This window comes from Cupressus sempervirens, chromosome 10 (genome assembly GCF_028749045.1).
Source record: "Cupressus sempervirens isolate cs-2001-9-10 chromosome 10, ASM2874904v1, whole genome shotgun sequence".
In the NCBI taxonomy this organism is placed as follows: domain Eukaryota; kingdom Viridiplantae; phylum Streptophyta; class Pinopsida; order Cupressales; family Cupressaceae; genus Cupressus; species Cupressus sempervirens.
The window spans coordinates 905,196,911-905,222,579 of record NC_143127.1 but is presented as its reverse complement, the minus strand read 5'-3'; the positions used below and the strand labels follow the sequence as shown (position 1 = coordinate 905,222,579).

Sequence of the window (25,669 nt, the reverse complement as noted above, 5' to 3'; positions counted from 1 at the left end):
TATTATAATTGAATATAACTTATTATAATTTAGTTCTAGACCAGTTATTATCATATGCCCATTTGTACTAGAGATGTCTGCTATGTGACATTGTTTGTAGCGTTGTTTGAGGATCTGTAACCATGGTAACATGGCAATTAATTAGAAAAATGCATGCATCGTTTCTTATAAAGTCTCAAGTTGACTAAAATATGTTCTTTAGCGTGTTAAATATGTTGCATGATTATATTCCTCATATTGCTATTAGGATTCAAATTAATATTTATTCTTTTAAGTTTTTTTAAATATTGAACACATCTGTCAAAAAAAGAACTGTGAAGAGTACAAACTAAAAATTACAAAGCCAAGCACAAAATTATTAGAAACCGTCATTTTTCATCAATTATAATCAAGATTCAAAAACAATCACATGGGAGAAATCAGGACAGGAATAAATTAATAATAATAATAATTCATTCAATGTTTTTCGACTATACAGTTCTGAGAATGGACATGACCCTCCAACTTCCAGCTTAAAATACAGATACAACAAACAGCAATCTCATAATAGTCAAGAAAATTAGGGAGATGAATCAACAAATAAATTGATTCAGAAAACACAATACAACATTCCGTTTGCAACCTTCTCCTACAAATAGTATTCAGAATGGGCAAGCAAATGTCATTTTTAATCTTCAAAACCCCAAGAGGAAAAATACCATTGAGGATTTTCAAATTGCTTTTCTTGCTGATTTCACTGGCTTTTTTCTTGTTGATTTCTGAGGTGTCTTTTGAAATGCCTCATAGTCACTGTCTTCCTTGAAAGCTACTAAAGCCGATCTTGAAGGCCTTTTGGACGTTTGCAAAAGAGACGAATTCTCTTCTGAACTAACATATTTTCCCTCGCAAGTCACATCCTTTGCCACCTTGCAATCACCGTTTTCATTTTGGATTTCATCGTCTGAAGGATTCACAGCTTGCGTCAACCGCTTTTTTCCAGTTGTTCCTCCAATCTCATCCCCCTCAGCTACATAATCAGTATCAGTAGAACCCTGATCTTCATCTGATGACGTCTTCGAAATGAATTTTAATTCATCTTCATCTATTTCTTCGTCGTTATCGACATCTATTGTTGTCTGGCACCTCATCCTTCCAAGTGCAGCTGTTTTGCTAGACCTCTGTAAACGTGTTGTGCAAGGAGTAACTGGCTCTAATTTCACGGGAGAAATGCTTTCCGGTGTTTCTACACGCCTTGCCCGCCCTGCCCAATAAGTAGCCAACATATCAGCTTCTGACAATATGATTACCAAAAGTAGAAGTCCTGAAGAAGCCAAAGAAGTAAAATGCTAGGAAGGACGTAAAAGGAAGATTTAACGATGCTCACTTCTGTTTGTTGTCTTTTTTGGTGCAGGTGTGGAAACCGATTCTTCAACGATGGTTTCAATGTCAGTGCCATTGTCGAGTCCAAGATTACCTGCAGATGATATTGTTAAATTATATTTTTCAATCACCGGGCATATTCAACGTTCCAGACTACAAGATTGTTTTAAGACCTACCAAGGAAATTTTTTATTTGCTCATCCGGTAGTACTTCAACTGGATTTGCATCTTGAGCTTTTAAGCGTGCAATCATGGCTTCAAGTTCTTTTGCCAGTTGTTTGTCTCCTGTGACAGATTCTGCCATGCTGCGAAAGTAAACGTCTTTAAAATCAATCAAATGCAATTACATGCATATAAAGCATTCAGGAGAATTAAAATTGTAACCATTGTTATATCATACTAGACCAAAAGGAACACCTAACGAAAAGACGAACTAGCATATTATCTTTATAATTCATTTCGAGCCTACTGTCTTTGTTCTACCCAGTAGAAATCCACTGAACTTTTTCAAACATAAACTGTAAGGTAGACAGATGAAATCTAAATGAGGCAGCACTTTCAAAAAACACAAGCTATCAATCACTTTCCAGAGACATATTATTAGTGCAAATTTTCCTTAATTACTTACTGGTTGAGAAGCTTTCTCATGCACTTGATTGCTTCCTGCTGTGATGAACGGAAATTAAGTAGAACAGCAACCCTACATAAGGCTCCAATATAGGATTTTCCAGCGGCAGTTTTTTTTGAAGGAAAACTTGCTATCTGCAGGAAGTATGATAAGTTAAAATCTCACCAACAAGAAATGTCACCAGAACATTGAATAAAGAACTGAAAGTCAGAGCATACCTCTACTCCAATACGAATAGCCAGTTCTTCCAAGCCCTCATCAACGTCAGCTTCAATCTCCTTTGATTTAGGAATCTCTTGCCCATCATCTTGTACAGAATTTTGTCCAGATTCTATTCCAGCATTATCAGCCTGTGAATTGTAAAGAGGCGTCTGCAGTAATTGTAACATAAATCGAGATATTTGTGTTCCGTGTTTCCTTAGGCTTGAAACTACAATGTTACTTCCACTTGGATTACCGTAGACACCTGGCCAGACTGAACGCATGACAGGAATAAAGGCTTTTGAAATGCATTTCTGTTAAGAAACAATATGAAATCAAATCAATAACTTTTCTGCTTTGCACAAGTGCCTGCAAAACATGTAGGCCAGCGGACAGACTCAACATTATGCATATATTATCTTATACTGAGCGGAATTAGGTAAAATAAAATACGGAATACCGTTTGAGTTATCAAACAATCGGAAACCAAATAGCAAGCTCTACATATCTACATTCTAAAATTTCAGCTATAATGGTGCTTTGCAAGAGCTGATAGAAAAATGTAGCATTAAATTCTTCAATACTAAATAACACACCTTATGTTCAACTGCTAGAGCAGGATACTGATCAAAGAATACAGACAAGCACTGTCTCAACCTGCAGAAAAAGATTCTATTGTTTGTTTACCTTATCTAATGGAAAACAAACTATATACTTTCCATTACTGAAGGCATCTAAAACTCACATCAACTTACCTGTGTAACTCCTTAGTGTCCTGACTGAAGTACATACATATCAGTTTGGCCAAAATTGTGGGTTGCATTGATGAGAGGTCTGGATACATCTTGCTCTGGAGTAGAAATTTTGCAAATCCCTCTGCAAGAATACCATAAGTCGTTTCTACATCATCCAAGTCTCTAAGTTCATCCCTATCATCTCTATCCAGTCCAGATAATAGAAGATTTAGTATGGTTAAACCACTATCTCCATCATCTAGGACTTCTCCTGCTGCACCATCAGTTCCAACACCATGTGACTCTGAGACGCAACCCAACCCTGGCCCAATTCCTATGGCACTATCTACAATGGTTGGACTGTGCCACATACAAAGATCAAACAATGCCTTGGTGGCCATTACCCGAACAGGTGAAGGACCAATACAGAATGACAACCGCAACTGCCTTACTACTTGCTCACTGGGTTTTTTCTCACGTATGCTATACACACCCAAACATCTTATAGCAGCCCTGCGTACTTCTACATTGATGTGCTTAGCCTGTTATTTCATTCAGAAAAGAAATAAGACTATCTTGCACTGATAACCTCAGCAAGCACGAAAACAATTGCAGTACATATATTTTCCTGAAATTGAGCATTGATGTTAATGTAACATATATTATGATCTTAAAACTAGCCAACGACAGAAGCTTAAAAAGTAGGAGAAAATATTGGAAAGTAGTTCAAAATAGATATTTTGAAAATATTACAACCATAACAACACTGAATGGTTTAAAAATTAAGATTGTCAAGAAACCAGATACACATCCAATGCAATGCATATTGATTGTAACTTACAGCTGGCAACAGCAAACCATGTAGTATCTCAGAAGCTTCAATAGCCTTTCCTTGAAGGCCCCGTAGAGACTTGATACTTTCCAAAACAAGTCCTGTCACAGCTAGACAATGCATCCACTGCAAGAAATCTGCACCCCCCTCTCTACATGGCCTTCCTAACTCTGCAACAACAGTTGAAAGTACATCTTCAAATTCACCTGAAGATGCATGTACCTTCTTTGCAAGTTCGCTAACTGCTCTGGCCCATTCTTTGTCCCCACCAAGATTTATACCATCACCAATGACCACATCTTTACCATCATCTTCATCAATGGCATGTTCAATTGGCTTGTGCAAGAGCTTTTGCAAAAAAGAACTTGCAACCTTTCGACTGGCAGCATCAGAAAAATCCAGCATTAAACCCAGTAATAATAACTGTCGTGATGCAAACCGGTAGTTTGGTCCTGGAAACAGAGCAAATAATATCACTTCACAATTCGAAAGGAAATGACTTATGTACATATTCAAGAAAATTGTGCGTCTTTTCACCCTTCAGCTTATTAACATTATGAACGGTAACAAGATAGAAATCAAGAACAGGGAAAGCGAAAAAACTAAACTGCAATAACACTGAGTTCTTCAATAGTAGATCTGATAGACCTTGAAGTAAATTTACACAAGCTAAAAATGTATTATATAACATAAGCAAATTTATATATTTTCTGTGCTTCTGATATGTAGGTTTGGAATCTTGGATATGTATACCTGCAAGGAGATGTGCTTCCACCAAATCAACATACTCAGCAACTGTCTCAGGAAGAACCCTATCTAGAAGTTCATTTGTATCTGCAGCTTCTGCCGCATAGACAACAGCTTCTGCTCCCTGTGTTGATGCGGCATCACTACCTTTCACCTTCATTATAGTTGCAGACAAGATACTGGAAATGTCAATGATAAGATTTTATAAAATGAAATCATTTAATCAGAAAGAGATTTCCAGCACATAAGAAATGAAATTTATGATTATAAAAAGAACCTGCGCTTCCGATTGCAGGTGGCTACATAACATTCTCCAAAAGAAAGATGTTTCTGCATCCATTAATTTCACTCTTGGAAGGCCAGAATCTGACATATGGTGTAACACACATATATTAGAAATAAATGACTATATCTGCAGTTTTCCAGTTAAACAGAACTGAGACAGTGGATATTTGAAAGGGATCCAAGCACAGATTTAAGTGTTTTTGTAAATTTCCTAGATGCACATTGCATATATAAAGTGGATGGTAATTTTGTCAAACAACTCAAACAGGGGTCTGTAAAATCCTTAGTTAAACAGTTCAAAAATAGATAAACAATTGTTTATTGTACAATGCAGATTTGTAAGACAGCAGGTAAGCCAGTTGCATCAAAGTTGCACAGAACCATGGTAACAAACTGTGTCTAATTGCAAAACTTGTCAACCAGATCTGCATATCAGAACCATGTGTGAATACCACATGGTAAATTCTGCAAGCTACAAACCAGATTTTCAACTTTCAAGGACCACAATCTATATTTTTACAGAGCAAAACTAAATTCCACATGCCACAAACAAAAAACCTGCCCAACATTGGTAGCAAACTTGACAGTGTAACGAGTGAGCACATTGCAACAAACAGCAATGCATTGAATATCAGATGACAAGTAAAAAAACTAACACAAAAACAAAGCTTTTCCACTGAGTCCAAGTTCAAGTTTCATGACTATGCAAATACTATTGTGATTGCAATAGGTAACACATACTGCGCAAATTTCATGACTATGCAAATCCTTTGAATGGCTGAGAGAACACGACAAACAAGTTTCTGAAAACTCTGAAGATCAACAATTTTATACTGATGTGAGATTCAGACAATTGAAACGGCGCACCCATTGGAATGTGTGTGCATGCTTATTTATTGAGAAAGGAAGGTAATGGTGGTAACTTACATTATGTAAGCTGTAAGTTATTTGACTATTTTGTTAGACAAAGTTATTACAATATTATAAGCATTCATATCATGTATATTAAGAGTCCTTATGACTAGACATAAACACTACCACAGCCTTCTTCTGTTCTTCTGGCCGCATCTCCCCCCCCCCAATAACCCCACCCACGACCACCCCACCCCACTTCCACAGCTCCCCACATAAATTCCATAGTATTTGTAAGTAGTGGTCAACGTTGAAGTGGAGCACTGCATATCAGGTAGTGCAATATTCTCTTGGGTAGCTGCTGTTGGTGACGTTGGGGAAATGTATTTAACCCTAGTTGCAAGGAGATTCCCAATGGTGGTACAAGAGGATGAGTTTCGAGGATGTGGGAAGGGTCTGATCTTGGGGACAACAAGGGCACAAGGGGATGACAACATGGCAGCGCAGTGGGTGGTGCAAATACATATAGTTCTTAAAAGTGCTGTTACCAAACAATGTATATGCAATATATTATATAAGTATAACAACCTTAGAGTTAAAAATGAGAATAACAAAATTTGGCATATTGATTACTAAGTCTACTACTAAACTAGTTTGATAGTGTGAAGGGCGGTTTTGTCTAACTAGTTCGCTTTTAGCCTACATAGTTGACCCCTATTCACACTAGCACACTTACAGGCTAGCTAGACTTTTGTCCTACCTATTTTAGAGTTGCTAAAGTGTCCCAACATTTGTTCCATACAGTCCTACACTTGTTGCCTACTTGGAAGGGCAGTAAGAGTTTCCCTTGTACCTACCCACCTCTTCTTGGTTGCCTTTATAAGCTAGGCTCTTTTGTACATTTTCAATTACTTGCTTACAATGTTTGATAAGATACACTGTGGAAGCTATAAATATAGTTAAAATGTCTTCAAATGTCAACAAACAGATTTTCCATATTCACAGCCATGTTGAAATGAACAGAATTTCTTGAAGGAATACAAAAATTGGAGTGAAAATCAGCACAGTAATTATGTGACCCAAAATTGATATCAGCTCATTGATAATAAAATTTTTTAATATGACACAATATACCTTTTTAAGATGTGTAAATGAGAATAGTGATTGCAACAAAAGTGATTACAGATTTATTTTAACGCATAGTGACTGCAACAAAATTGATTACAGATTTATTTTAAATCCACTCACCTTCATTTGCTTCAATCTCTGAAACCCAAAACTGTCTGAGGCTCTGACCTTCCTTAATGTGGATAATTCCAGCTTTCAAAAGCTCTTGCATAGCTGCTTCTCCTACTGATTCATTTGTTTCCACATCGAGATATCTAAGAAGAGCAATAGAATCACCTTCACAACACTTTATAAGCCATGCATCTTTCATCATTTTTACACATTCTGCTGTCACAGCTGGTACTCTGTCTGCCAATCCTCTTCGAAGAATCGTAGTGCGGAGCTTGATACTACATGTTTTCAAAGCATATCATCAATTAAAAAATTGAATCCTTCCATATTAAGGCAAAAGAACACAGCAACCAATTATACCTGAGGCTCTGAAGTGGAAACTTATTTGCCAAAACTCGATAAGCAGCCTTTCGCGCCGAATCGTTCACATCAAGTGTCCGTTCTATAATATCCAGTGCTGTATCATTTGAAGGAGGCAGAGACAACACTAGCATTTTGCGTACCTCCTACATATCACAACTGACATTAATATGTTTCCGCATAATCTATCCCCAGATAATGATGACTACAAGGTAATTTGTCATTGAATCTAGGAATTACGACTAACAATTAAGCTTATGAAATGACTTATTCCATTATTCGAAAAACAGACTGAATCGACCATGTAAAAACCCTCTTCATTTATTTCACATTGAACGAAACATCAAGCATTGGAGAAATTTAATGTCTGGAATCTGAGATCATTGCAAATTCAATCACCAAACATGTCTCCAATTATATTATCAGGGGAAAAAAATAGGAGTAGCAGAAAAGACCATACTAATCACATCAGTGACTTAGACAGACTGCATTATCAGTTCTCTCCCATCTATAGCTTGCAAAACCAAATCGTTTAAAAACTTACAGCATTTTGTTCAGAAGTTAAAGCTTCCTTGTAAAGATTGACAATGTTTGCATTATCAACATCATTCGCAAAGCGTGCCAGGGCACGAATAGCATAAACTCTGACAATAGGGACCTTGTCCTGCATCCTTCTTTGCATGCAGTCAATGACCTCATCCCAAACTTCATTACTCACTTCTGCATTATCTGGTAACCGCATAATCACCTACATAAACAAACAAAATGAAACGTAAGTAAACATCTGGAAACCATGTACATTCCACTTCTTAAAGAACGTTGAAAAAATATTGAAAAACAACGAAGAACACAGTGCCAAAAAGTTAAAAACAGGATCAGAGTGACTATCTAGTATTTGCAGAGTTCAAATTTCAAATCAGTGACTAGCCCAAGGACACACTGATATGAACTAAATCCATTGCAACATCCCATGGAATTAAACATCCAAAGAAGCACCCTAAGAAAATCTGCCTCAAATGACTAGAATTTTGAATCATTTGATTGATGTGTTTTACCAAAAGACGCATTAACACTCTACTCAAATGTAACATCCAGAGTACTATTGCTACTAATCAAGCATGAGATCTAAGGCAATGCATTTGATACTCTCAACTATAAAATTACAAGCACTTTTGAATGGATGGGCCAATTGCAGACATTACAGGGGTTGCTAGGAGATCATTGCAACATCCCATGGAATTTTACATCAAAAGAAACACCCTGAGAAAATCTACCTTGAATGACTAGAATTGTGAATCATTTAAATTACACTTCTGCCCAAAGGACCATTAACACTCCACTCTTATGATATCCAGAATATTATTACTACTAATTAAGCATGAAAGATCTAGTTGAGAATCTCAAGGCATCTCAGTTGGTACTGTCAACTATAAAGTCACAAGGGCTTTCACATGGATGGGAGAAAATTGCAGACATTACAGGTGTTGCGAGGAGATTTAAAAAAGGTACTTTAAAAAAAGTTTACCCACAACTAGTTTTCCGACTACAAACTCATTTACTTTAAATAAGCTCTCCAGGGCCTGCTGTCTCAGATGGACCCACTGGAAAACTGAGAGCCTGGGCTAGACCCTGGGGGCCTGGACAAACCCAAGATGATCGAAGCCCCATACTGAAGCTAATGAATATGCAGGATGAAAGTGCCAAACATGGTAAGCATGATTTTAATTTATACAGAAATTGGCATGTGGTTACACAGCAACTAGTTTGTCTTCTGCATTTTTGTGTTTCATGCTACTTTACAGTTGAATGCTGATTCAGTTGAATTGCCACTTGGGTTATTTTAGTCTGGTCGAGTGTAAATAGTGATGTATTTATAATGGTTATAAAATAGTTGAGTGAGAAGCAGATTTGCACTATTGCCTTTCCATAATGCTTCTATACTACTGCCCCAAGAAACCCATGCTAAAAAGGTGCCAAACCATGCAAGCTGCAACACCATTACTAAATTTACACAATATCCATAGTAATCCGTTTCACAAGATTAGAAAAAACTGGACATATGAAAATCCTTGTCTAGAAAATGATGCAGAGGGTCAGGTTTCTCAGTACAGACTGTGGAAACATATAGTGGCCTCAAACTGAAAAAAAGAAATTGAAGAACATTTACTGATAGTAGTGAGGTACACGGTCAATCAATAATGCACCAGCTCTGGGAGAAAATAAACTATCTATACAGTCCCGAATGAAGGGGCTTACAAAATCTCGACACCATACTGATGCACAGATATTCATTTTATACCCTGCTACCCCTATCATTATAAGCCTTCATTTCCATATATCCTCTTTGCTCACTAAGTCGTCCTCTCCAAAGAGAACTCCAACTCATAATTTTAGTAATTGCATCAGTTATTTGCCACAAGTCTGTGCCAGTTTCAACTTCAACTTCATGTCTCCTACTTCGGAGAAGTTGGTTGGCTGTCACTGCCCTAATTCTCAGGAGTTGGCTTGCATCATTCTCCCCTTCTTTTAAAATTTTGAACCTCCTGAATCAAAGCAGGCTTACAAGAAAGCAAACTTCACGAAATTGAACATTAAAAATCTCAAAAGCCTAACTATAACATTTCACTTTTTTTGTGATGCAATATTTCCTTTTATCCTACGAAGATACTGCATGAAACATCAAAAAGAGAGCTTGGAATAGATGATAGAACAATCCTTTTAACTTGAAGAATCAAGCCACCGTGTTCCCTCTGACCAGATTAGATATATGTTCAAATTGTCATATTTTATTTTTTTCACTCCCTCCCACTTGCTAGAATAGAGATCCTCCTCATTGTCCAGGTGGTCGCTTTCTTCTTTTTCCAGCTCCCTGAAGGCTTTATAGTTCTTCTCCATTGAACATCAACATTGCTCTTACAAAATATGTGTCAGCTGAACTTGCATCAATTAAAACAGGAATAAAGTGATGCGGGTAAAAAGCTCCCTAGGTGCTTTCTCCTCTTCTGCTAGATAGGCAGTATCAGTTCAGGATCAGGACGAAGTTCTGTCAAATTCTTTTTCCTTTTTGTGGGAGAGGGGGTAATTCTTTCATACAAAAGCATTTAAAAAATTAAAAATAAATACACATATGCAGCAGTAACTAAGTTTATAATACACCACCACGTTAGAGTCGAGTAACATAGCAAAATACACCATCACATATATTCATGTTTTAGTTCAAATAACATAGCAAAATCCTGAAATATGTCATCATATTAATGTTTTAGTTCAAAAATAATGATGTCTTTTGTTAACAATTTCAAATTCTTCTCACAAAACTGTAGTGTATTAATCGGTGGTTGATCAATCCTTGACAACAGTCACATACAACACAATCTGAAAGACCGGGAGAACATTGTTCAGATTTGGCCTTCCGTCTTTTCGGCAATTAGAATCTTGTAGTCATCACTGATGGCATTTTTCCCAATCAGAATCTTGTAGCCATCATTGATGATACATTCCCCAATCAAAATCTTGTGGCCATCTCTGGCAGTATTTTCTTCAAAGGCATCTCAGATAACCTTGCTTTCCTGCTTCTGCTATATGATAGGTCCAGAGTGGTCCCTCTAGCTTTTAAGAGGTTTTGCCCCATTCTTTTTCAGCCTAAATGCTCTTGTCCACCCATTTTCTTATTCCTTGCTCTTTTAGGTAACTGCTTACAAAGTTAAACGGGTTCCAAATATTAATATCAATTAGTCCTCATCTGTTCAACTTTTTTCTTATTGCTAAGAGGAGATACTCTAACCATTAATTGCCCCAAATTAAGCTTTAGTACCACTACTTATATGCCATAGCATAGGTTTTGTAATCAGAACAACTTTGCAAATTAAGTTCCATATTAAAAAGCCTTCAGACATATTCACAATTCTGAATCTTAGAACCTTCGAACATAGGTTCATGTCACTCACAAAGGTTAAAAAAAAATTCATCCCAAGTTCTGCTGGGAGAGAGAAAACACTTATCAGCTTGTCCCCCGATTTGACAAGTTGAGTCCACAAGGAATCACTCCGAGTCCCAAGTGGAGGACCCGGTGTCCTAGCTCTTTTGCTTTGTGCCATTTAGGCATGTGCTCCATTTCATGTATTTAAGGTGGGGCTTTTCTTTCATAGCTTAATATGGATTTTTTCACAAGACAAATCCCTTTTACATTATCTTTCACACCATAATTGTACGTATTTTTACCCTCTCCCTCAACTCCTTGTTTCCTCCCTAGGGAAGTGATGATCTTCCACTCCTTTTCCATCACTCTTGGGACTCTGAAGACAATCCTTCAACTACTTTTTCATCACTCATAGGATCCTCAAGGCAATCTTGCAGCTGCTTCTGGCAAGTTTTGTTCCCTACAACCTAAGTTATGGATTCTGGTTCTGATGTTGATGCAGGTGCGGGGTTTTGATGCGTCAATGCGTGATTTTTTTTTGTTTGGAGATTTTGGATGTGTTGGGGTGCATGTATATATTAATAACAAGGCCTGCCGAAACTGATGGTTTGGAAATTGTCTACAATTTTAAGTTGCAACTGCTGATGGCAATTGATTTTTTGAAATTTCCTATGTCATTTTTTTGCGTGTGTTAAGAGTGTGAAATATACTAAAAATGGCAAATAAAAGCAGCTACGAACTGGTCGACTAAAAGGATAACCGTGTATGAAAGAGGAAGATGGCTCTTAAAAAGTGAGAAGAGACAAACTGCAATAATATGGCAGGAGCTGACAGATGGTAAAAGTTGTTAACTGTTACAACAGAGCACCAGTGCAGCACCCAAAAGCATTGGTGCATCCAGAAGCATCAGAACTCACACCTGGACATTTCTTAGATGCATCGGTATCTTAGCCTAGAACCAATAAATCTTCATCACATATGGGGCTCCCCTTGTGATAGATTGCATTCCTTCTCATTGTAGTCTTTCTATTCTTCTTTTTCTACATTGTAATCTCATATGCCTTCCCTTTCTTCGGGGTAACACAATTTGACAGCTCAATCAAACTCGACTACATCTTGATGTTTGTCCCATTCATCTATTTTTGCTCTCTATAACTTTTGGAAAGTCTCATTCAAAGGTCTTTTATCCACTGCTATTTATGTGAACTCTTCAATGAATTCTATCTTTCCTTGTTCTAATGGTTCCACTCCTTGTATAATCTTGACTCAATGGCTTTCCTTTCTGAGAATAGTTCTTGCCCACGAGGTGAATAATTGTTTTCACCAGACATTTCTCCTTCTCATAACTTTGACACCTATTGTAGATTTTTCCTTTCTTTGGCGTCTTATCGTTGCATGCCTTGTAATCTTCCAACATACACCATAGCTCCTCCAACTCAAACTCTAATTGGTGTAGCTACTTTTGCTAGTCTTTCATTAACTTCTGCCTATGCCTTTTTATAATCTTTTCTTCCACTTTGGTTACTCTCTTTCTTACATTATGATATAACTCCATGATTTTTTGTCAACCCCAAAATAGAGTTGCAAGTCTCTTTCATTCTAAATGAATGATCTATTAGCCATATACCATATTATTTTGCTATTCATCATCTCTTTAAAGAAATTAATACAAATTTAGAGAAAACACATACCAGTGCATACTCCATAACCTAAAACAAAATGCTCTCAACAATTATTAGAGCAGCATTGTCTTCAAAATCCTGTGAAATTGTCCCACAACAATATATTGTGTTGTAACTTGTTCAGGTCATATGAAGCAGATTTTCTACACCAGAGGTTACATAAAAGACTGATAAAATGTACTCATATTCATTATCATGAAAACATGACAAGTAGATTTTTGTTGTATGTCCATAACCAACAAAAAAAATAGAGCAGCTACCTGTTGTGAGGTTTTCACACCACCTCCCCATTGCAAATGGGGGCCCCCTTCTTTTTGCTTTAGCTGATGGAGTGGGTGGTCTTTAGGGGCCTTAGCTAGTGGCAATCTCAAGCCTCCATGAGTAAATTTGAGTTTGATGGGGCCATGGAAAAAGATTTAGTTGGAAATCAGTCAAGCCCTTGGGCCAAAGAGTGGAGTTTGCTTGGGTGCATAGGGTAGGTTGGTTTTGGACTTGAAGAAGGAGGTGCAAGGATAGCATCAACTTTAGGCCAAGTGGAAATGAGGACAAGGCAACTCCTTGCAAATCCTTTTTCAATGAGCTTGAGAGGGCTTTGGAAGGGCACAAAATGGTTAAGTGTGGGCAGCAAAGCAAAAGTGAAAATCCTAAGGGCAGGGTGGAATCTACCTGCCCTCTAGGGTTGTAAACCCTAGCCTCCCCCTAGTTTCCATCCTCTCTCATAACTCTTATCCTAATATGTTGTCAATTTCTGCTTAGATGTGAAAGTCTTAAGGTCTTTAACTGGCAGCTTAGCATAGTCTAGAGGCAAGTATCAAGGAGAAAAGGTGAAAATCAAATTTTGAAAGAGAAAATCAGGGCATGGAATCAGAATAATGACTCAAATCATTGGTGGAGTAGAGAAACCACCTTGAGGGTCAATCATCATTGAATAAGGAAGGTAGACTTGTGTAACAATGTAAAAACACTCAAGTAGGGACAGAATCTGCCCTTACCTAGGATTTCCAGTCCTCTAAAACATGAAATCTCCACCACCCCAAGAGGAATCTTGCCTCTCATAAGAACAATTTCAGCCCTTTCATACGAGTCAAGAAAGTGTGTTTGTAGCTCACCAAAATTGGTGGATGAAGCCTTCAATTGTATAAGGACAGCAATGAGGTTTGGAGTCTTTCCTCTCATAAGGGTGAATTCTGCCCTTTGATATGAGTCGAGGAAGTATGTTGGTGGCTTGCTGAAATTGGTGGATGATGCCTTGAATGCCTTGAAGATTTAGTGAGGGTGAGGATATGCAAATTTGAGACTAAAATTTAGATGGAGAATATAATCAAAATCCTAGCCCCCCCCCCCCCCCCCCCAACTCTGCCTTATAACTCATGTAATGCATTAAATCACAAACTAAACTTGAGTTGGAGGGACAATGACATGTTTGAGGATTGAAGCCAAGTTGAAGAAGTGAAGAAGTTCGTTGAGGGATGGTGGAATCTGCCATCGCCCAAGGATAAAATTGTCTGACATAGCAAAATTCTGCCCCACATGAGGTGTCACTAACGGACCCAACACAGCAATTTTACTTAAGGATAATCTAGTATTCAAAAGAAGAATTAATTTCCTTCAAAATTATCAGCCTAAGGAAGTTGAGAATTAATTAGTTTAGATGATTTTCATTGGATAAAAGAGGCCAAGTTGGCCTGCATAGAGAATGGTACCTTTTCAAAGTTCAGATCGCCTATTTAAACAAGAGGAGAGAGTCGTGTTCATACCAAATAAAATACAGATCTGCCTCTGCTATAGCAATGAACTCCTTCCCAAGGTAGCAACGAAGCCTTCTTGAATTGGCAATGATCTGTCATAAGGATAAAAAGAAATATCTAAAATAGGAACTGAACCTACTTCAAGGGCATTAATTCTGAGCATTTAAAAGACAGTTTTATTCTCGGTAACCAGAGTTATAAGGGTAGTAAGAGGGGTAAAATCTGGGTGTGCTATATTGAAAACTTGTGTAATTTTTACAGATGTTTTACAGGGACTCACCTCAAGTTGTAAGAATGGAACCATTTCACTAATAAAGTTAAAACTCGAGATGTGCAAGAGGATGAGGGAATCTGATTTTAAACTTAAGACAACCCATGATTAAATCCATTTCATTTCTCTATTCGGAAGTCAAATTTATTTCATGAAAATTTTGGATTTCTTTTCTGTTCCCTTATCAATTTCATTAGCTTAATGAAACCTCTGTCTTGTTTTGCGAGGAAAGTTGTTAAAGGGGGATGCTAGGAGGACAAGGAGATTGTGGCAAGATCAAGCTCAAGAACTTCAAAGTCAAGCTTGAGGACTTCGAATGAGAAGGAGATTTAAAATCAAGTTAGCAAAGGAAAATTAATTAAGATCAAGATGGAATTCAAGAATGCAAAGGACAAAAAGAGAGAAAACCAGTGAAAGTTTATTATCAACTTGAGTTCCCTCTTGAAATTTAAGTTCAATCTAAAGAATTCAATCATATGAGGATTTCATCACTTCAAAAAATTCAAGATTCAAGTTTGCAAGTAGAATTAAGTTTAAATCATGATAATGAGGAAAATTTCAAGAATGAAGGTAGAGAAAGTTTGAAAAGATGAAGCAATTTGGGAATATACCATCACAATTGAAGGCATCATAATGCTGAGTATCTTGAGATATTCTCTAATAATCAAAAGATTGATCGAGCCTATAAGATAAGGATGTTGAGGTGGAACCTACTAGTCTTCTACCAATCAGAAAATTGTAGTTACAAGAACACTCAATCTTATCATGCCAAGTGTACAATTTTTGCATCGGCTTTGAATAGCATTGCAATTTTCTTATTGGCCCAAAGAGTGGTGCCATTATGTAATTGGTTGATAAGGTAGCAACCCTAAGTAGAGTTTGTGCGAATTTATCTCAGCCCTTGGTCTTAAATTGATCTTGGCCCTTCATTGTAATTGAACAACTATAAAAGGCCAAGGCTTTCTCATTTGTAATTCATTACAGAGGAGTTTAGAATAGCTAAAGGAGGGACCTGTTGAAATCGTTGCCATAATGTTATCAAAGTGATTGATGATTCATTGTTAGTCTTCATGGTGGAGTACTTAATGTTGCTTTGAAGTGTTGCACTATTTCTTCAATTCCTCATTTGGAGTAGATTTTATTTTGTGTTCTTTAGAAGAAGTCTAGTTGGATGAAATAAACTGTGGATGTTTACTTGCTTGACTCAAACAATATTAGGCCACAAGCCTCTTGTTGATTGTAGTGTGTTATGTGTGGTTAGCTAGTAATTGAATTCACTTAACTTCAATTGATATTCAATCTTTAATTTGCATCCATTGATGGGATTGGAGAGGAGATATTGATTTAAATACCCTTTGAGTATTCCTTACAAGCTTGCACAAGGTAGGTAGAGTCACTTACAAGATTGAGCCTAGTAGAGTCCAAATTCATCAATACTTCCTTATATTCATAGCTAGTAGTAGTAGAAGTTACGTTCACATTTAAGTCAAGAGCTCAAGAGTTGGAAAGTTAAAAACTATATTTTCATTGCACGTTGTGAAGCCAAATCTATAGAAGTAAGTTGACATCCATTGAATGAATAGTGTAAATCCCTTTGTGATAACCAGCAACACACACTATTTCTCAAATACCGATTTGGGCTTCCTGCCTATAGAGGTGGAAGCGGATGCAACCAGAAGTGGATTCGAGGGCGGATGTTCACCGCCTCTGGCTGGCTGGAAGTAACTTTGAGACAGTTTTCACAAGCATCAGGGAGCCTCCAACAGCCTCCATAGGCCCAAACACCTTGAAAGGCTGTCTTTTTAATTTTTGCCACTCAAAACACTTTATTAGCACATGAGGAAATACATCTTTCAACATATTTTTTGCTCCCTCGCCCTGGAACAATCTTGAAAGAGATGATTAAGGTTTTCTATAAATCCATATGATTTAGTTTAGGATTGATAAACATTGAACGATGAACTATATTTTGATTTTGTAATTGTGATGATTTGTTGATTTGATATGGTCTATATTTTATAATCTTATTGAGTATTTGAATATGTATTGGTGAAGTTACAAGCTATCGAATGTTTTAATTTTGTATATTTCTTTCATTTCTTTGCATATATATAGTATAACTATATGTGTGTGTGTATCCATACACATCCACAACCCCAAAAAATAAAAAGTCGTGCTTCCCACACCCGCTTAGGATCTACATCCGGATCAATAACTAAGCATTATTTCACTAAGAGAGTATCCACAAATTGAAGGAACCTTGAAGTCATTTTTATGATCTTACTTTTCTTAGCATGAGAAGTGACCTTATTCAAGAGAAGATTGAATATTTAGTGTTTCATTTTGAAACATTGAGTGCTTGATTATGCATGTTGTAGTGGCACAAAACTCACTTTAAAAAAAATTGATGCTAGGAGGGCATGAACAAAGTTCATTTGTGAAATTGTCAACAAGAATGAGCTTTCAAGTTATTATTGAGATACAAGATCTCTCTTAAGGTGAAAAATCTTTAAAAAAATGTGAAAAAGTTGAAATATTAAAAAACAGAAAATCCAAAAAGAAAGGTTTCTTAATGAACAAGCAGGATGGTGTTCATCCAATTTGGTTTGATTTGAATATTTAGCTACATCCATTAGGATTATCTAAACTTGCAACATCAGAGGACTATAGGATAAATTGCACCACTGAGCATGAGGCATTGTTTGGTATTTCTTTTAAGGGTGGGATTAGCATTGCAATGAATTTCTTTTTTCAGAATTGTATAAGCCTATGGTACTTGTCAAATCAGAATCAAAGTTCCTTGAGTTCAAAGAAAATATCAAGAAGAAACCAAGAAACACCTATGGAGGAAATACTTGGTCGAAGCACATGACTTGTCATATTCGAAATCTACTTGTCCATCGTGTCAAGATACCCTTGACCTAGTCAATGTTTAAGATGGGGTGGTATGAAGAGTCATCAAAGGAAGAAAGCAAGGATGGCATTCAGCTCTAAAGTTGGATCCCAAATGACGATGGCATACCTCACTCAAGTTGGGTATCAAGTTGATATCCATTGAATGAATAAAGTAATTCCCTTTGTCATAACCAATAAATCACATTATTTCATTGATAGAGTATCTACAAATTGAAGGGACCTCGAAGTCATTACATGATCTTACTTTACAACCTTAGCATGAGAAGTGACCTTATTCAAGTGAGGATTGAGTATTTGGTGTTTCATTTCAAAACATTTGAGTGTTTGATTTTGCATGTTGTAGTGGAACAAAACCCACATCAACAAAATTTGGCGCTAGAAGGAGGGCATGAACAAAGTTCAGTTGTGGAATTGTCAACAAGAATGAGCTTTCAAGTTAGGCTGCTTTTCTACCATATGAAGTTCTTCTCTTCCAAAACTCTTTTGTTGACCTGTCAAGCTTCTACTTGGTCATCTTTAAAGCTTCATAGTGCAATTTTTGTAATTGCCATTAGAGCATTTTCCTGAGAAGAAAATTTTGGATATACATTGAATGTGCACCAAAGGAACAAGCAGCTCCAAAGCACTCCACTAATGTTGGCAATGTCCATCCACTGGTTGATGTACCTATTCTTTTCCAAGTTGTGGACCGCTTCTCTGGCAGTTAGCACAAATGCCTAAATTTGGTCTTGAATTCAACAATTTCTTCAGTCTTCAAGAAAAATTCTACTAAATAAGCATGGTGTCCACCTCAAATTTCTTTGAAAGCATTGCCTAACTAACTTTTCAACTCAATATTCCCTTCAAACCATTATAAATAATGGCACTCTAAATTCCTTGACTTCAACCGTGAACTTCATATCCACTCTACATATTGAAAAGGTTGCAACCTAAATATTAAATGAAGATAATAAAAGGGCAGCCACATGGGTCTATGGAGAAACTAGAGACAAAAGCTAATATAGAGCATGGTGACTCGCAGACACAGAAATGGTTTGCTCTGATACCAAACTGACGCAGAGGACCTGGCTTAAAGTACAGACTGTAGAAACATTCAGTGGCCTCACAAATATGAACAGAAGTTGAAGAACATCTACAGATAAATAGTGAGGTACGCATTCAATTAATAATGCAGTGGTTCAGGGAGAAAAGAAACCTTCTATGCAGTCCAGCTATAAAAAAGTACTTGAAAACTTATATTTATAGCCTTACAGATAAAAGGACTTACAAAGCCTGGACCATACTGCTGCACAACCAGTTAATTCTCTATCAGGAACCAATATTTTTTTGGCATATAAATCTGTCAAGGGAGATTAAAAAAATTATGCAAGAGTAGATAAGCAATGAATTTTTTTTTAAAATTCAATTCTGTTTCAAAATAGCATTAAAACCTTCACTAACTTTCAAATTTTCAATATATACTAAAAAGTTAAAAAACTTTCAATAGGAAAAGATCTGTAGGTATCAATTAAAAATTCCAAAAAGATTGCACAGGATTCCAAGAAGTGGCGGTGCAATGGTAAAGCAGAACACATGGAAAACTCTGACCTCAGATCAAATTCCCCTATCTTAAGAAAGCAAGCTGTGGTAACTGAACCAGATTGGTTTGTTAAGAGTGGGGTTGTCATTGCACCAAAAGACCAATCTTTTAATGCCCAATACAACAACTCAACGTATAGTACATAGGAGGCGGTTAAGCCCTTGTCACGAATCCCAAGGGGAGCTCTGAACAAATTTCTAACACTCTTCCCCCTCAACGTTACCCAAGGGTCTGAGGATTTGAACTTGTGACCAAGCTCTGATACCACTTCTTAGAGTGGGGTTGCCGTTGCACCAAAAGACCGATCTTTCAATGCCCGATACAATAACTCAACTTATAGTTCAAAGGAGGCGGTTAAGCCCTTGTCACAAATCCCAAGGGGAGCACTGAACAAATTTCTAACATGGTTGTAACGTAATAATTGTGGAGTACTTCGGAGTGTAACTAAGAAATACAAACTTGGGAAATCTACACTGTACTCGCCTGAGACTGCCTTATGGTTGCTTATAAACCCACCCAGAATTTATCAAGCAAAGAAAATGATGAATGAAAATGATACAATCACATTACCTCAAGCTAATAAAATTTTGGTGCCATAAAAACGATTAGGCAGTGATGTAGGAGCATAGCATGATCAGCGCACCCATAGATTTTACTATAAATAATCGCTGCATTTGCACTGATCATACTAATAAGTATTCTCTTTCATCGAATATAATATATCTAAAATCCTAGATCTAATGATCAATCATCTATGTTCCTCTATAACGAGTAGACAACAATAATTGGGACTGACGCTATATAAATACTTTCAAATGAAAACCTTTCAATAGAAACTAAGATTCTGTCTGGCACAATGCTACAATTAGGATCATTCATAGGGACAAAGCCTTCGGTAAACTTTAAACATTTCCACTATCACAGGGATATTATCTTTGCAAGAATATCCAAGATGTAGAGATTGAATTGTAAATTGATGGAGCTTTCATAGCCTGACCCCGGGTTTAAATACCAGTGACATGTTAAGCGTTCAAATTCAGCAAATTGTTGCATCTAACTGTAACCGTGGCATATCAAGCGTGCCTTATTTAACAGAAAAGATAATCTTCAAACGCCAAATATTACTACAGATGAAGAATTTATTTCACAAATTGTCATGGAAAATGTTGCATCTAATTCTGACTCAACCATAGCAGGTACGAATAACTTTAATGCAAAAGATAATACCGAATAGCCAGAGGTTATCGCATGATAGAAAATCTACTTCAACCATTTTTGTCAGTCGGTGAAATACAAGAAACCAATAAAAATTGAAATAACTCCAAGAAAGAGGATAATTTTGCGTGTTTTCGTCTAAAAAACTCTTTACTTGAAACCATGTATTAGTCGAATCACTTTTCCCTTAGGTTTTAAATTAGCTCTATCAATTACTGAGAAGAATCAAGTCACTCACTGGACTAAAAATTAGTAGAATACTGCTCTCCTAAATTGTAAAACTTATCGGAAAAGCATTGCGGGGAATCAAGTCGTTTGGTAGAAACCCTATATAAGTCGACCAATGTTCACCTAAATTAATTGAAACCTTAAATTTGCACACAAGAGTTTTTAAAATTTGTTTTAAATTCCATTCCAAGAAGCACTCAATTATTTTGTGCATATTCGAATGTTGCAGTAGTAACAAGCGAGAGAAATCAAAATATTGGATACCTCGGACAGAATCTGGCACGATCTGAACCGTACGGCCTTGTGAGAGGCATCCGACGAATAGAGCAAAATCCCGAAAAACTCTTCCAAGAATGCATCGCACTCTTCCCCATGCTTTTCATCTCTATAAGCCGCAAAAGCTGCGACAAATCGAGCGATCCTCTCGACAGCCGGCTCCCTCTTCATAACAAGAAAAAGAGGCCTCAATGTCTTCCACCATTCCTTCGTAAATTCCTCCCTGTTTTCCCTTCTGATTGCCACAAGCTCTTTTATCCTCCGCGGATGTAAGGCGTATGATTGCTGGCACTCATTCAAAACCTTCCCTATGCAGCCAGGAAAGTCGTCCATTCTTTTTCTGGGATGCTGTCTGCTGTTATTTTTCTCTTTCATTTTACCCATCGTGGATTCGAACCTGCGATCTCCAGCTGAAAATGAAGTCCTGTTTTTTAGCTTTGGCTTTTGTTTGAAATTGTTCTTGAGCGGGAGAAATTCCCGTCAATTCTAACGGCTCTCTGTTAACATCTGTTTTCTTGTTCTATCAGATTTGGCGTCAATAAACTTTGATATATTTATTAAATTAATACACGTAACATATTTATTACTTGTCCGTGCTTGGGAAGAATTTAGCCAACGATATTTGGAATCAATTAATTATTTTATTTTATATAATGGAAGTAGTCAGAAGTTATAATAGGGACTTTTTCTTTTAGGCCCCGTTTGGTTGGGGAAGATAAATTTGTGTCATAACGAGGTTATTTTATAACCAAGTTTTCGAAAACCTGGTTTTGTGGTTTGGAAAGCCAATGGTCCATTTGGTTGACACGGAAGATGAATATACTGTGGACCCTACAATATTATTAAAAAAATTGTCATAAAATTCAAAACCTGGTTTTAATTTCGAATTCCACCTTTTTGTTGGAAGAAACTTCTTCCAATTTTTGACCAAAATTGGAAGATGAAATTGAAAACCAGGTTATAATTTTAACCAACCAGACACCAAAGTTTTCTTGCAAAACCTGGTTTTACCCCTGATAACCCGGTTTTGACCCTCATCTTCCAGCAACCAAACGGGACCTTAATGAATCTTGATTAAAAAGTTCGTTAATTTGTAGAGTTTTATTTCTTTAGAGAGCTCATTTAGAGTCACACTTAATATAATTTCAAATTGCTTATAGATGTCCTCATATCTTATAGGGTTCGTTTGGTTCGTGGAAGATGACAGGAATTGGCTTTTTCATAATTCAGATTTGAAAATTTTTGCGTTTGTTTCAAAATTGACAAAATGGAATTAAAATACCTGACTTCTAATTTTGTCTCAAAACCAGGGTATCAGACTTCCCACTAGCAACTAGGAATTGAAAATCAAAACCTGGTTACGTTTTTTGATGAGTGTAAAAACTAAAGATTGGACTATTTTTTGGAGTCTACCTTCAATCGAAGCTTATGCATAAAAATGTATCTTCTCACTCATCTTTCGAGTGAAACAAATGGTTCAAGTAAAATCCAAAAAATAGGAATGAATATTTGCAAAACCTTGATTTGGCTAAGTTGAATATTTGCAAAACCTTGATTTGGCTAAGTCAAGATTTGTAGAAATCTCGATTTCTACATTTCCATGAACCAAACAGACCCATCCAAATTATAATGAAGCAATGCTTGGTTTCCATTAGTCTCAACTACAAATTATTTCTTCTCACTTTTACTTATGATTAATTCATCTTTCGTTGGGATCAATCCATCTACCCATTTCACATCTAAGGTGATGAAAGTCTATTCTCAACTACTGTATTAAAATTATAGAGTTTTTTATTATTCTTATTTTTTATCAATATTTAAATTATAATTAAAAGGGATAAATAGTACTATGTTGAAAGTTTTTAATATTAGAAGTAGCCAAATATGGGGGTTGACCCTTACAAATAGACAGACAAAGTGATGTCAAGCAGGAACATCTAGAAACCAGTAGAAAGCCGCAATCAACACGCACTTAGCAAATAGCTCAAAAGACAAGCTATTGAAGTACACGAGGCCAATAGAGGCCAAGTACAACAAAGAGCATAAGGCTTCCACTAACCAATAACATTCAGTTTATGGCATTGTCAACTAACCACAAAGTTGAGCACATATAGGCCTTCCTATAAATAACAACACTGCCTAGATTATTGATTTGGAAACCAACTACAATCTCCCTCTACACCTCAATAGCAAAGGGGTCCACCTCTATGGGAACATTTGTTATGATTTATAGGTACTAAGAGGGGGGGAATCAATACAATCAAATGTCTACAAATTTTAACCATTGATCTATAAAACTTGATAACTTCCAATTTGTAAAACATGTGACCACTATTTGCAAATAAAGCATAATAAGATCAAACCACCACACATACATGTAACACATGACATAGTGATTTTGGTTATGTGAAAACCCTTGTTAGAAGGTAAAAATTATAGTGGGGACGATACCCACAAAGCTCATTGCTACGATAAATGAGTTACCCTATTAGGAGCATACAACTACTCTTTCTAGGGGTTCACCTTGTTAGGGGTGACTTTGTACCTTATTAGAAGTATAAATAGATATGTTAGAATCTACCTTGTAAAAGGATTTATAGAACTCTTTTGAGAGTCTACTTTGTAAGAGGATTTGCAATTACAACATGCTAGGATCCACTCAATTTAGAGATTTATCAGTTGTAACTACTAGGAAATAACTAAATCTATGATCTAGTCATGGCACTCCTTACCTGTGAGATCCAATATGCTCTTTGATTTGATTCCACTGCATTGTGCCCTTCTTTGTTTTGTATCTTGATCAATGTTGTTTGATCACTCTACTTCTCTACTTGTTTTCATTTCTTTTTGCTTCGCCTTCTTTCATTGTTTGTTCTTTTTCTCTTATTTATCTTAGCATCTTCTTCATTTGGTCTATTATAGAACCTATATGTTTACTTGTAATATTTTGCCGCTTGATCATGACCTTTCATTTGAATTTTAAGCTCCCCTCTCTAACTCCTTGTGTACTCCTTGTGTACTTCACATGTCTCAATAAGTTAATTGTTTGGGTCAACTTTCATCTTGATTTACATCTCCACCACTTAGACCAGTCCAAACATGTTACCTCTCTCAATGTAAAGGTTGCATCTTTACCATACATTTCAATGTGATTGACTTTCCTCATTCAGACTTCTTCCTTGTCTAGTTGCAAATCTAGTACATTTTGTCTAAAGGTCATCAATCATCACAAGTGTCATTCCTTTTTTTATTATCATGACATGCCTTAACCTTTAACCTATTGGGATGTGCAAACCTAGTTCTCATCAATCAAAGCTATGGATATTGTGGATTACCACTATGAATTGTCATCACTGACAACCATAAAACTTATCCACTCTTGTAAATTGTCTCCAATTGGTAAAGTTAATTCTCTCCTGATAGATTCTCAATGCCAACAATCTCCCCCTTTTGACGTCAATGGCAATGCATTTTAGATTTATGAGTTCATACTTCTCAAGCTTCTCATCTTGTCTAATCTCTTTGAACTTCTCCCCAAATCTTATCCTAATTCTAATATCTATGCTTTTGTTTTCCGACCTTTGATGTTCTTGGGTTCTCCCCCTTTCTCTTTACATCATGTCTCCCCTTTCTGTTCTCCTTATGATCTTAGAACTTCTAATCTTCTCCAGTGATCTCATAATCTCTAGTGTCCTCCCCCTTTCTCTTTACTTGTGTCTCCCTTTTTGTTCTCCTTATAAGCTCATAACTTCTAATCTTCTCTAGTGATCTCCAAAGAACATATCCTGTCTTGTTTGATCTCTTTGAACTTCTCCCCAAATTTGATCCTAATGTAGATCTCTATACTCTTCTTGTATGGCCTCTGAATCATGATGTTCTTGGTGTTCTCCCCCTTTCTCTTCACATTAAGTTTCCCCTTTTTGTTCTCCTTTTGATCTCAAAACTTCCAATCTTCTCCGGTGATCTTAGATTCTCTAGTGTTCTCCCCTTTCTCTTCACATCTTGTCTCCCTTTTTGTGTAGTTTACGATCTCAAAACTTCTAATCTTCTCATCGATCTCATAATCTCTCTCATGATTGCAGAATCTCTCCCCCTTTGACAACAATGGAAAATGTGTAATCTTAAACAATATGTAATCGTTAATTTATAATATGTCAAATATAACTTTGTGATTGTCCTTGGTTGACCCTAATGACATCTCCCATGTATTCTTCAAGTAACTCAATACAATCACTCGTTCTTGCATTTGTGTAGCTAACTCGTCCAATATATCAATTGAATTTGCACTCTTTAATGGTAATGCTTCCACTGTTGTCCTTAAGTTCCTCGACATTGCCTCTATGATAGGGGATGGAAGCACTTGAACTTCTAGTAGATTCATCATTTTGTTGTCCTTCTCTTCTCATAGTTGTTTTATTTTGTTTAGAATCTTCATCACTGAACACAATAATTGAACTTGATAATGGATCTAGTTAACTGCCTAGATTCTCTAATTCTTTTTGTGTGTCTCCTTTTTGGGACTCCAAATATTTCACAAACTTTGAGTAGTTAGATATCTTTGTAAAAGTGTCCCATGTCTCTGTCAATGTTTCTTTTAC

At 36.6% G+C, this 25,669-nt stretch overlaps 1 protein-coding gene across 1 annotated transcript; it reads right to left on the bottom strand.

Annotated features, from left to right (window-relative positions):
• Window positions 1-410: 410 nt before the first annotated feature.
• On the bottom strand, window positions 411-21,499 carry EMB2656 (ARM repeat superfamily protein). Its single transcript, XM_089805945.1, has 14 exons — window positions 21,060-21,499; window positions 7,782-7,985; window positions 7,238-7,383; window positions 6,887-7,155; window positions 4,779-4,867; window positions 4,508-4,655; window positions 3,764-4,206; window positions 2,944-3,464; window positions 2,785-2,845; window positions 2,206-2,502; window positions 1,988-2,121; window positions 1,537-1,664; window positions 1,364-1,453; window positions 411-1,240 (listed from the first exon to the last, which is right to left on the bottom strand). The coding sequence occupies exons 1-14, from the start codon at window positions 21,453-21,455 to the stop codon at window positions 711-713; spliced, it is 3,456 nt and encodes a 1,151-aa protein (XP_089662071.1). The 5' UTR covers window positions 21,456-21,499; the 3' UTR covers window positions 411-710.
• Window positions 21,500-25,669: the final 4,170 nt, after the last annotated feature.